General features: G+C 47.6%; 1 protein-coding gene across 1 annotated transcript in view; it reads right to left on the bottom strand.

The window, feature by feature from the left end:
• CACNA2D4 (calcium voltage-gated channel auxiliary subunit alpha2delta 4) overlaps positions 1–13,076 on the bottom strand; it is a 924,019-nt gene that overhangs the window by 101,763 nt on the left and 809,180 nt on the right. Inside the window, exons 28-29 of the mRNA XM_078673672.1 lie at positions 9,958–10,002; positions 5,602–5,664 (exon numbers count right to left, since the gene is read on the bottom strand). Of these exons, the coding sequence (XP_078529798.1) occupies positions 5,602–5,664; positions 9,958–10,002 (108 nt within the window). The remainder of the gene's footprint in view (positions 1–5,601; positions 5,665–9,957; positions 10,003–13,076) is intronic.

The raw sequence follows: 13,076 nt of genomic DNA, 5'->3' as shown, positions 1-13,076 counted from the left end.
AGCCAGGACATCACTATTCCATGACCGGTCGACGCTGGAGGAGCAGCTGCGGGTGGCTGAAAGGGAAGCAGTTTGGAAGGTGGAGGCTCCGAAGGTTGTATGCAGAGATATTGCACTGGCTTAACAAAATAGACTACACAGCACACCTCAACCAGCAACACGCCGAGGGCGACAAACCAGGACATGTCTTTGCCTGGTTGTTAAAATCTGAGATCCTCTGGACCACGATTGGGGCAATTCACAATGTTGGAGGTCTCACAGTGAATACTGAAGCGGATATCAATGCGGTATTCATGGACTACTATGAAGCAATGTATTCACCCCCCCATCCCCCTCACGCCCCGGATCTAGACCAGGACTGGGTCTGGCCATATGTGAGATCGGCCGCCCTCCCGCAGGTGACTCCATTACAGGCACTGGAGCTTGCGGAGCCCCTACAGCTGTAGAAGCTGAGGGCAGCTATCCGTCAGGTGGACCCCAACAAGGTGAAGGCCACCGATCGGTTCTCTGTGGAATACTATGCCACGTATAGTGCGACTTTTGCTCCCAAGTTGCTTGAGCTGGACAGTGAGATGCACCAAGAGGGAATCCTGCTGGCTTCCCTCTGTGAGGCTCTCATCCTTGTACTACCAAAAGCTGGTAGAGTCCCCCTTAGAGGTGAGCTCCTACCACCCATTGTCAATGCTTAATATCGACTACAAAAGCTTGAGTGAGGTCCTAGCCAACAAGTTATTGCCTGTGCTGCAAACGTTGGTATACTCTGATCAAATGACTTTATTCCACACAGAGCAACCTTTTACAGTGCTCGCAGACTAAGCCACACAGTGGGAGTCCTGGAGGGGGCTATTGACTTGCTATTGCAGTGTCCTCGGACACTTAGAAGGCGTTTGGTACCCTGGGGGTGGTCCTACCTGTTGCTTGTGTTGGAGACCCTGTGGATGGGTCCCAAGTTCCTTGATTTGATCAAATTATTGTACACCGCCCCATATTCTAGAATAAAAACAGGTCACCAAATCTCAGGCAAATTCACAATCGGCCAGTCCAACCGTTAGGGTTATTTCTCATCACCCATAAGTTTTGCTCGGACAATGGAGCTCATGGCCTGCCTCTTGAGGGCCGTGGCCTGGACGAGGGTGTGGCTGGACTGGCATATATTATCTCTGTATGCCGATGACACTCTTATATATATATATTTGGGATTGTCGTCGGGCCCTACTGTCACTACTCAACTTCTGGAGCGCTTTGGGGAAATGACTGACCTTAAGATTAACTGGGGGAAGCCTTTCTTGTACCTTCCGAGGAGACTGGAACAGGCACACAGAGAGGAGCTACAGGCCGAACGTTTGCCCTGGTTTTCTGGAAACTTTCTGCTACCTAAGGGTCAGTATATACCACTCAGACAGGGAACTATTTGATGGTATCTTGTGAAGAGTGTTGATTGTGGTGCGCCAGTCTCTGACCTTTTTCAAAGCCCTCCCACTCTCTCTCATGGGCCGGGTGCCTTAGTCCTTGCTCTCTTTTTGTACTTCTTCGCGGTGCCTCCTCGTTTCTTCTTTATGGAGTTGTGGAGTCTGATATCGGAGCTGGTTTGGGTTGGGAGTCGACGGAGGGTGTCAATTGCCACGCTCCTGAGGCGGGAGGCCTGGGGGTCCCAGACCTCGAGCTTTATAATGTTACTGCACAGCTCCAGTGGCCAATGTGATGGATGGCCAATAATAGTATGCCTGAGGGTATGGTGATCTGGGATGAGCTATATCCTACCAGGGCACTAGATTGGCTGATGGGCAGAGGTGGTTTCGAGAAGGCATGGAAGCCGTCGCCAAATGGATGAAAAACAGCTGCCTACAACTAAACACCAACAAAACAGAAGTACTCATCATGGGCCCAAACCCCGACGCCTGGAGCGACACCTGGTGGGCCAGCGCCCTCGGAAACCCGCCAACCTCCACAGACCACGCACGCAACCTGGGAATCATCCTGGACTCTGAGCTCAAAATGGACCACCAGATCAACTCTGTCTCATCTTCCTGCTTCCACACCCTCCGACTCCTTCGTAATACCTTCAAATGGATCCCCCTCGAACACCGAAAGACAGTCACTCACGCCCTGGTCACCAGCAGACTCGACTACGGCAACGCACTCTACGCCAGAATAAACAAAAACCTCATCCGCAAGCTACAGAACATCCAGAACGCCGCCGCAAGACTGGTCCTCAACCTGCCAAAACACTGCCACATCTCCCAGCACCTGCGCACACTCCACTGGCTCCCCGTCGAGGCGAGAATCACCTTTAAGATGCTCACCCACGCACACAAGGCCCTCCACGGCACCGGACCAGCATACCTGAACAGCCGACTCAAATTCCACGCACCCCAAAGGACCCTACGATCAGCCCAGCTCTCCTACGCCGTGGTCCCCCGCACCAGAAAGACCAGATCGGGAGGCCGCTCCTTCTCCTTCCTCGCTGCCAAAGCATGGAACGCCCTTCCGCTCCACCTCAGACAGACAACATCGCTCCCCATCTTCGCAAGAAACCTCAAAACCTGGCTCTTCGACAGACCCCCTCCTTGATGGAATGGAACCTGCACCCCCCCCACCCCTAGCGCCTTGAGACCCTTACGGGTGAGTAGTCGCGCTTTAACAAACCCCTGATTGATTGATTGAATGGTTCCCTGAGAGGACTGAGTAGGCTGGTGCGGATGGCTAAGCTCTACTGGAACAGATACATTCAACCTGACACCGTCCAGTGCCATAAGCACCACAGCTGATGATTTGGAGTGTGCCGAAGGTGAGGGCTGTGCTGGATATTTTCAACCTGATCTCCTGGCAGGAGGCTGGGGTCAGCTGGGTTGTAGATCTTGACGCTGAAGGGACTTTATGGCTCTCCCTGGATATGCAGTCCACACATGACTTAGGGACAGGCCTTTTCCTGGTGCATTATGCATTTGTGACAGCGGTGCGGGACACTTGGGGCAAGAGAACTAATACTGCACGAGGGGCTCCGGCGCATCCTTACCCATGGGAGCGGGGAGACAGGCAATCCCAATGTTATATGGAGCACTGTTGGCTAAGGATAAAAGTCAATCACAGCGAAGTAAGCCCAAATGGGAGGTTTGCCTAGGAGTGGACCTTTCAACAAAGGGAGCTGGTGCTTGAGTATGTAAAGCGTGTCTCCAATAATGCCCGCTAGAAGCACAAGATGTTCCTACGTTCGTCCTTGGAGTGCCAACAGTGCAGGCATCTGGATGCAACAATTCTCCATATGGTATGCGAGTGCCTGGAGCTGGCACAGATGTGGGTAAGAGTGATGGAGGATGAATGGGAAGTGATTGATGCCTGGCTGGCCACTGACCTCTTGTTGTGTCTTCTGGGAGTCACAAGGAGAACCAAATGCACAAGACACTACATGAAGTTTGTAGCCCTAGATATGATACTCTTGGAATGTCAAATAGCGATGGCCTGCAAGGCAGCCGAGCCGCCCCTGGGGTTGATATGGATCAGAGCAGTACATACGTGGGTGGTGGCAGAAGCTGACCCTATGTCCCAAGATCTACACAGGGGGGTGCTGGTGCTGCCAATCTGTGGGACACATATGTGGCTAAACTGAGGAACACATTGGGCGACCCTGACAATCCAGGCCCTCTGTAGGTTGGAAATAGGCACCAAGCTTTCAATGACCCATTTGTGTGCCCTGCCTCCCCTGCCCTCTCTTAGGTACTCATATTGCTGAATGAAGATCCTCTTCACATAGGGGTGTCGCCCCATCGGTCAGAGTTACAGCTATGTTAATATTGAGTTGCGTTTGAAATGCCAAGATGCACTTACCGATTCCCATTGTGAACTGGGTCCCTGTTGGGCATTCCCATTGCGGCACTTAGACACCACTGAGTAGATGAAGAGCTGGGCTACTGAATGCATTTCGATCTATGTATTTGTGTGCCAGTGCTGGCCGGGATGTGTCCTCTGCCAGAACAGTAACAGTTATTTGCTTACAAATTTTTAGATATGAAAAATACAATAAAGACATATTTCAAAAAATAAAAAGAAGCAATTGAGCTCCCATCATGCATTAGAAGAGTTAACTTGTACCCTCAAGGAAGAGTGTTATGAAAAGGAGACAGAAGATGAAGTTTGTATTGTAAGTTTTGTAAGTAAAAGTAAGAGAGCAAAATGTTGCAACATAGATAATTTGGACAATAGATCAGTATTTTTGGTTCTGCTGTAAGCAGGGTTATGTGCGGGCACATCTTCACTTTGTGAACAAAAAAGGTGTAACTCCAACAACATGTTATTACAGGAAAGTAAAACAAATGAACTTTCAAGGGTGTTTAGTGAAAATCAGGTTGACTTCCGGTATCAAACAGGAAATGCAACTGACCCAAAAAGCCATAAACCAGCAATTAAAATGCAATTAAGGCAGTAAATGCATCTGAGAATGCACACTGACTCTGATTTCTGCAGTCCAACAGGTAGACAACTCACCCACCATCATAAAAGGTAACAAAAAGGGGACCTTGTAACCATCCGCATAACACCATGTCATTCACAAACAGCCCATCCAAGTCAATGGCAAACCATGAATAACCCATAAAAGCCAATTGCAAAATTGGCCTGACTCAACCCCACTCTCTTTGTACTACTTCTACGAAGTGTCGATGGTGTAGATTAATTTACAAATTCAATACTGCGTAATGTCTTCGAGGTAGATGCAGGGGCACATAATTTTGGTGGCTTCCATCTCTGTTGACTTACCCTGAGGAACGAAGAACAAGTGATCCCAATAAGTGTTAGTAATCCCGAAGAATATATTGCAAACTTATTGTGGGGGAGAACCAAGATCCTCCTGATGGAACCTGACCTAAGCCATTGGTCTGATTGAAAGAACAGCTCAAGTAGAGAAAACCCAATGTCAAACGTGTTGAGGGTGACCATTATCTCCATACAAACCAAATGCAAATAAAAACATGTACAAATCCGGGATTGCCGTTGGACGGGGATGCCAGAAGTCAACCTATCTATTCCCGGTGTGCTATAAGAAAGAAGGCATTTCATCCTTTCATCTCTTGCTTCCTTATTGTTCTGCCTCTGTCCCTCTCCCTTCCTACAATTATACAATATTAATAACAGTAATGTTTGCTAGCACATATTTTGCAGTTCTGTAAATATCAGTCGTTAAAATCACACAACTCAATAGTAATCATTTATATATCTTAGAAAGGTGAAACTTGAAGTGGGCTGGTCAGGAATGGACTTTCAGGTCCTTTGCAGAGGAAGCACTGAGGGGCATATTATCAAGGACCGGTGTTAAAATTATCGCCGTTTTATCGGCAGGAAACTGCCGATAAAACGGCGATAATGGGCTTGATAATACGCCCTTGTTAAATCCCATAGAAGCCCATGTTAACACCAGAACATGGGCTTCTGTGGGAATTAACAAGGGGGTATTATCAAGCCCATTATCGCCGTTTTATCAGCAGTTTCCGGAGATAATTTTAACACCGGTCATTGATAATATGCCCCTGAGTTACTGGTTCACTGGCTCTTTTTTCCACCCATGCTCACAAAACCGCTTCCTGTCCCTGTTTCCTCAGCTTTGCTCACCTTTTTCTTGTCTTTGGAAATGAGGATGAATCCATTATTGTCGATGAGGTAGCAGTTCAGGCCCTGGAGATAGAATATATAAAGATGACATGTTAGAAGATCTTTTATAGAGCTCGACCCCTCCTCTGAACTGAGGTTAGAATTTTGAGTCCCCTCAGCCAAGTGACATATTTGCCTCCCACCTGCCTAGTGAATGGACCACATCAGTTCGTTTAAGGGTCAATGGAGCCTCACTGCTTTTGGTGCCCAGGGCAGTCAGGAGTATTGCCATGCCATATGGCCAACACTCAAACTCCTCTAAGAGTATGCAAGCTGCAACATATTAATAAAATATGTATAACAGACTTCATCGAGTGCGCCAGATCAAAGATGGATAATAACTAAGGACAAAGGATCAATTATTTAAACCAGTGGTCATTTGCTTATGCTTGTTGGATTTTATGTAGGACCTTGTAAAGGTCGAAGCTGCTTCATGGTGCTGATGCGCAAGATCAGCTGACCTGGGTATTCTTTCCTATGTCATCGGGTTGTAAAGGTGCATCTGACAGCCCTTTTCAGAACCTCAGGTGGTCATGTGTCTGACAGACTTTTCCAGAGTTCTGGGGCCTGTGATGAGAACTAGAGAACAGCAAAACTCACTGTAGAGAATCTGGGGACTGTCAAAAGTGTAAGAAGCGCTACACGCTGGGTTACTCATGTCTGTATTTGGCTGGGCCCTCACCTCTTTCAACGTCTGTAAAAGGAAAGATTTTTCCGCTAAAATGCTGCTGACTAACCAGCCATGTCGATGTGGAGGAGCCCTTATGGAAAAGAGTTTTATTATGAATGACTTGCATGGACATTGTGCAAAGTTTCCCGTTGCAAATTAGAAAGTGCAGGGAGTTGTCGTGAAAATTGTAACGTTTTCTTCTGTTCTTATATAGTTATTCAAAGTTAGTAACACCCTTACTTATCCACTGCAAATGTTTTAACCATTATATGGAGATCAACTGTAGAGATAATCTTGGTGTGTATAATAAGACAACACAGACTCACTCTCACAAACTAATAGGACTTACGATAAAGGATGTACACCTTTGAGTAATGATGATAATAATTCAAAAACAGCAGACTGAATTGGAAGATTGTCTTCAACAACATAGGGATCACTTTAGAGAGTCTTACATTTGGCTTCTAAGGATTAGCATAAAAGGCGTGGAATGAGTTAGATCCAACGCCATGATGCGCTGTTCATTGAGAGAGGATTCCACGCCAAGTGATGACTCCACTAATGTGGAAGGAAATCCCAAGAAAACGGCCTAAGGGTGCAGACTTAGAAGGAGGGAGGATTTCTAAAGTCTCCACCCTCTCAGTCATTATGACACTGAATACAGGTGTAGGTTCCAAGTTTATCCTCAAGGTCAGTATCCATTGAGTTTGCAGCTCTATCAACCTTGGTTTTGCGTGGAGTTGGATATCGCGATCATGCATGACTGTGCATCGGGCTGTGATAAAGATTCATCTTTAGGAGGAATCAAAACATTCCCTGGGCACGCATTTGATCTCGTGCCCAGGGATAGTTTGTGGAGGGTGCTGAAAGACCTGGGCCTACCGTCCTATCTCCTTGACGTTTTGATTAGATTCCATGCAGGGAATTACGCCCAGGTCAGGTGTGGAAGAAACGGGGACCTCTCGGACCGTTTCCCAGTGACTAGGGGTGTTTGTCAGGGGTGCGTCCTGGCCCCTACACTATTTAGCCTTTATATCAATGGCTTGGTGGATGCCCTAAATGGTGTTAAGGACAATGACACTCCCTGGTTAGTTACGGGTCTGATGTTCGCGGATGACACCCTGTTGTTTTCCCGAACGTCAACGGGCATCCAGAGGGTTTTGGACGGGTTTGTAATCTTTTGTGCCTCGCGGGGATTGGAGATAAACTTGGAAAAAACGAAGTTTATGATCTTCAATCCCCCGAGGCGCACCCGCCCAAACCCCGTTCTTAATGGTATCCCACTCGAACGGGTGAACACCTTTGTCTACCTTGGTGTAACGCTGACAGAGGACTTTGATTGGGGCCGCCAAATATCCAAATCGGCCCTGAGACTCTCCCAGACTACAGGGGGTATTGGTAAATTCCATAAAACTACAGAATTCAAACCTGTCGCCCCCGCCCTTGAGATTTATAGACTCCAGGCAAGAACGGCAGCCGTATATGGCGCAGATCTCTGGGGACACAAGAATACACAGAGTCTCCTAAAGGTCGAACAGTCCTTTATGAGAAACCTGGTGGGCCTACCTCAAAGCACTCCGCTCACACACCTGCGACTAGATCTGGGTCTGGAATCAATTAAGGAATTAGTAGCCGCACGACCTCTGCTCTACTGGAGAAGGCTCTGGTCTGTACCCGAGCTTTCTGCCTATAGAGCAGAATTTCTTGAGGTTTGGGGGACAGATAAAGAACAAAAACCCTGGTTATCCCACATTAAGGCCCTTATCTATTATGTAGGCTTGCCCCAGTTATGGGAGACCCCCGAGTTGAGCTGCCCGAGGATATCCAGGGCAGAGTTGGTGGCCTGCGTGAGGAATTAAAACACTCAGGCATTACAGTCCTCGTCAACTCTGTGCAAGCTCTCGGCTGAGTTTCTTTTAGTAAAAGTTGATTCCCTGAGGGAGGAATTTTTAGATGTAGTGCAACCTCCCCTTGCAAGGAAGCTATATACTCAACTGAGACATGGCTCCCTGCCCATCAGAGCGTTTACTTCTAAATGGGCCAACACTGATGAGGGAAATTGCCCAGCCTGCAACTGTGCCCGAGAAGATGTTGTGCATGTTTTGTTCTTCTGTCGGGCGTACAGTAAAATAAGGAATTGCTGGCTGACCCCCTATGTAAAAACTTGGGACTTAGGCCATGTGTGCAAGCATGTAGGGTTTTAACTTATGATACCTCACCCCTTGTGGTTTTTGCTGTTTCCCGCTTCCTCCACGGTATGTGGCGCAGAAGGAAAGGCTTTGTTTAAGGCTAAATGGAAGTAACATGAATCAATTGTATTCCTTTTTTTGTCCTTTTCTATACAATTCCTTCCATTTCTGTTTTTTGATAACTTACTGTTTAATACCTTTTTAATTCTTTTTTAACTGTTTATATTTATGGATTTTATTGTTGTGCTCTGTATGTATTTTATTTGCACTTTTATGGTCTATGACCGAAATAAAGTTATCAAAATGAAATGAAACAGTTTTCAGACGTCATCAAAAGAATGATATCTTTAATACAGAGAGTCAGGCCAGTTGGAAATGGGTCTGACTTACCAGAGGTCATTACACTATCTAATATTTTTGGCCTCTTCTATTCTTACCCTCAAGACCTTGGGAAATGAAAGCACTCAGCAGTAATAACTAGCATTGCTGGGGTCAGGAGGCAAGGACGTCCCTATTTTCCCTGGGTTCAAGTGCATGTCTAAACACACAGATCTGGTCACTCAACCGCTATTCCAAAGTTTGGAGTAAGGCCAGGGGTCTGATTAAATAACTTAGAACTTCAATCCAAATTGGAGGATGTGCCAAGATCATCCACAGAACACTGGGAGTGTTGAGAATCAAACCTTCTTAGGCCAAACAGTTGACCAGGTGCACAGATAACAGAATCGGATATATTAAACTTCTCCTTGGAGTGAGACTTGTGCATGGGGTCTAAGAGGACAAGGGAGGGGAGGCAGTACTGCCAGAGGTACTACGACACTTCCCAACCAGTTGAAAGGGTAGAAGAGTAAAATAACCAGGTGTAAATAGTAAAGTGAGGATTAACTCTCCTGTCTGAAGAACGTCTGTTGGTGTGTTTGAGCCCCACCGGATGTAAGTGGCTAATCCTTGCTACAAACAAGGAGATGCTGAAGGACATTACATCTGGTGCATTAACTCCACCAGCCAGGAGTAGCAGGAGGGTGCGACAACGAGAAGGCATTTATAGGATTGGGGTGACTGATAGACAATAATAAGTGGGTGGGGAGCAGTTTCTTACAAAAGAGTCCTTATCCAGTATTAACTAGTTGCCCTCCGGTTATAATGCCCTCTGTGCGTCTCCTTCCGCTGTACCTGTCCCACCCTTCGGCTACCTTGTCTTATGACTGGCACACTCTGTAACATCCCTGCTATGTGGCTGCCACTTTCTGTGTTATTTCAAACCTTCCTGCACAATTCCCTACCCTCCCTATTTTCTCCCATACATATGACCTTAAGGAGCAGATTCCTCACCTTCCTGCTCCACATTCTTCCTTTGACATCCTCTTGTTGGCTTCTTTTATTACGTCCCCCGCCTTACGCTTTTACTTTTTCCTTGTAAACCTGCCTTATGCACAAATTTCTCGTGACTGATCTTACCTCTTCCTCGCAACTCAATGGGCATGCTCCATCCACAACGCTGCACTGAAAGAAAGAGAAGTGGAAAGCACTGATGCGGACATATCCAACTCATAGACCTGTCTTAGTAAAGCAAGCACTGTAAATATTTCCATGGATAAGCAATGTGGTTACAGGTGACCCTCGCTATCTCATAAAGGATAGAGGAACTGGTTTAAGGGTGTCCACAGGAAAGTTAACTTGTATGGACAAAGCCTTTAAGACTTGGTGCTAAAAGGCCAGGCTATTAGCTTTACCAATGTTTTTTTCCTGTTGCATGCATGTACAGCCATCAATATATATATATTAGAAATGTGGTCTTTAGTTGGCAGAGGTATGCCTCCGTCCAAGTAGGGGCCCACAATCATAGTCAGAGCAAGTAAGTTACACACCAAAGATAGCCTGTGCTCACGCCCGTGGTAGCTTGGCACAGAGCAGTCAGGCTTATCCCCAGAGGCAATGTGTAAAGTGTTTGTGCACACACATAGTAACACAGTGAAAACATCACAAAAGTACTCCACCCCACTTTAGAAAAAAAGCCAATATTTATTTGAGTAACACAAGACCAAAATGACAAAAATCCATCATACACAAGTCAAGATATGCATTTTTTAATATTAAATGTAGTCATAGCACTTAGAAAACAATAGCTCGAATCCACAAGTTCAGGCCGAACGCGATGGGAGTTTCGGTCGGCTACGGAGTTGCACTGACCCTAGTACAGTACCTTGGAAATGTTGAGAACCAAAGATGGTGAAAGGCGCTGGGGAGGTGAGACGTAGCGAAGGTAGGTGCAACGTCAGTTCCTTTCTGCTATGCAGGTCGTTGGTGTGTCGGCACTCAGAGACGATGCATTGCAAAATGGAGGTGTGGCGTCACAGAAGCAAGTGAGGCATCGGTTTCCAGAGGCGGCGCAGATTTGTTGAGCCCCCAGTCCCAGGGGACGTTGCAGGACGCAGGGGAGGTGATGCGGGTTTGCAGCGATGTTTTGGCTCTGATGGCAGTGCGGTGTTGATGGAGCTCTGAGGATCTAGCTTGTGTCGGTGTCTCACCACTGTGCCGCAGGTGCTGCAGCGGAGTCAAGCATCACGGACATCGGTGATGTGTTACTTGAGACTCCCGCTGTGGTGTTTCTTCGGAGGCGCTGTGGTGGCATTAGGACTTGCGTTGTAATTCATGGTCATTGCGTTGAGCCGGGACCATGGCTCCGGTACAGCCAGCAGTGTGGTGTTGAAGAACAGCGCCGGTTCCGAAGTGATACTTGAATATGATGTGTTGGTTTCTTCTCTTTTTAGCACAGCAAACTCACTTCCAAGGGCCCAAGAACTGGATTTTGCACCACCTGGCAGAGTAGGGCTCTCAGGAGAGGAGCCCAGGTGCTGCAGGTGAAGCCTTTGAAGGCCCTGACACTTCCAACAGGAAGCAAGCTCAACTCAAGCCCGTGGAGAAAGTTTAGAAAGTGAGATGCAGAGAGCAAAGCATAGGTGGCTCCTCCATTGGAGCGGAGGAGTGTCGCCCCACTTAAATGCCCCAAGAAGTTAATACATTAATACCATTTTATTTGTTGTCAACCCGTCCAGACTTAGGAAGGGCGGGGACTGCTGATTGGCAGCAGTGGGCTGCCAGTGCACTAGTTTATAGTGCGCATGTCCCTTTGGCCGGCCGTCTTTTGACGGCCAGCCTAACATGTGCACTATAAACCTCTCAACACAGCTGTCTTGAGAGACTGAAGAGGCCTCTAATGTCCTCAGGAGCTCCCAAAGACACTGCTCCCTCCAATCCTGGCACTTCTCTCATTCTGAGAGCAGCGTCAGCATTGGTTAAGTAGGTTAGCTGGGGTCCTGGACGTGACATTTGAAAAGAAGAGGACCAGAGCAAGGAGGAAGTGTCTGCGCAAGCAGGCAAGTGTTTTTTAATTTATTTGATGTATTTATGTTTTGTATATATTTTATGCTCCTACTCATATTCCTGCCTCTCGAATCAGCATAATTGCCAGCAAAGTCCAGTCCTCTCACTCCTAGGACAGAAGCAGCAGGCCAACACAGCAAAGTAAGCAGCAGAGTGGTAGTGCCTCCTGGCAGCACAACAGCTCTTCTTCCTGGCAGACTGTCCTCAATCCAGAAGTGTTCCGAGTGTATGGGTTCAAAGGTCTAGTACTTATACCCATTTTAGCCTTTGAAGTAGAAAGAGACTTTAAAGAAAGATCTTTGTAGTGCACAGGATCTTGCCATTCCTGGCCCTGGCTCCAGACACACTACTACTGCTCCATCGAGACTGCCACCTTCCCCGACGACTGGAAACATGCTGAGATCAACCCCCTGCTGAAGAAACCATCCGCTGACCCGACAGACCTCAAGAACATCAGACTCATCTCCCTGCTCCCCTTCCTAGCCAAGGTTATTTAGAAGGCCACCAACGCCCAACTCTCCGAGTTCATCGAAGCCAACCACGTCCTGGAGTCCTCTCAATCTGGCTTCTGAAGCAACCACAGCACCAAGAACGCCCTCCTCTCCACCACCGAAGACATCTGCTCCCTCCTCGACCGGGGAGAAACAGCAGCTCTCATCCTCCTCGACCTCTCAGCCGCCTTCGATATGTCTCTCACCGCCCCCTAATAACAAGACTCTATGACGCCGGCATCCACGACAAAGCCCTGGACTTGATTAGTTCCTTCCTCACCGGTAGAACACAGCAAGTCAGACTTTTCCTATTCCTCTCGGAAGACACAGAGATCAGCTGTGGAGTGCCTCAGGGCCCCTTCTTGAGCCCCACGCTTTTCAACATCTACATGGCCCTGCTTGCAGCCATCGGCTGGAGCCACGCACTCAACATGGTTTCCTACTCTGATGACACCCAACTGATTCTGCCCCTCATCAAAGATCCCACTACCACCAGAAAAAATATCTCACAATGGGGTGAAAGCCATCACCACCTGGATAAGAGACAGATGCCTCAAGCTCAACACGGACAGGACCGAAGTACTCATTCAGGGGCCCAACACCTCAACTTGGGTAGACTCTTGGTGGCCCGCCAGCTAGGAACCCCCCCACACCCACTGACCACACATGAAACATCGTCATCATACTGAACTCTTCACTCAC

Source organism: Lissotriton helveticus, chromosome 1_1 (assembly GCF_964261635.1).
Source record: "Lissotriton helveticus chromosome 1_1, aLisHel1.1, whole genome shotgun sequence".
In the NCBI taxonomy this organism is placed as follows: domain Eukaryota; kingdom Metazoa; phylum Chordata; class Amphibia; order Caudata; family Salamandridae; genus Lissotriton; species Lissotriton helveticus.
The sequence above is the reverse complement of the archived record's forward strand: the minus strand, read 5'-3'. Positions and strand labels throughout refer to the sequence as shown.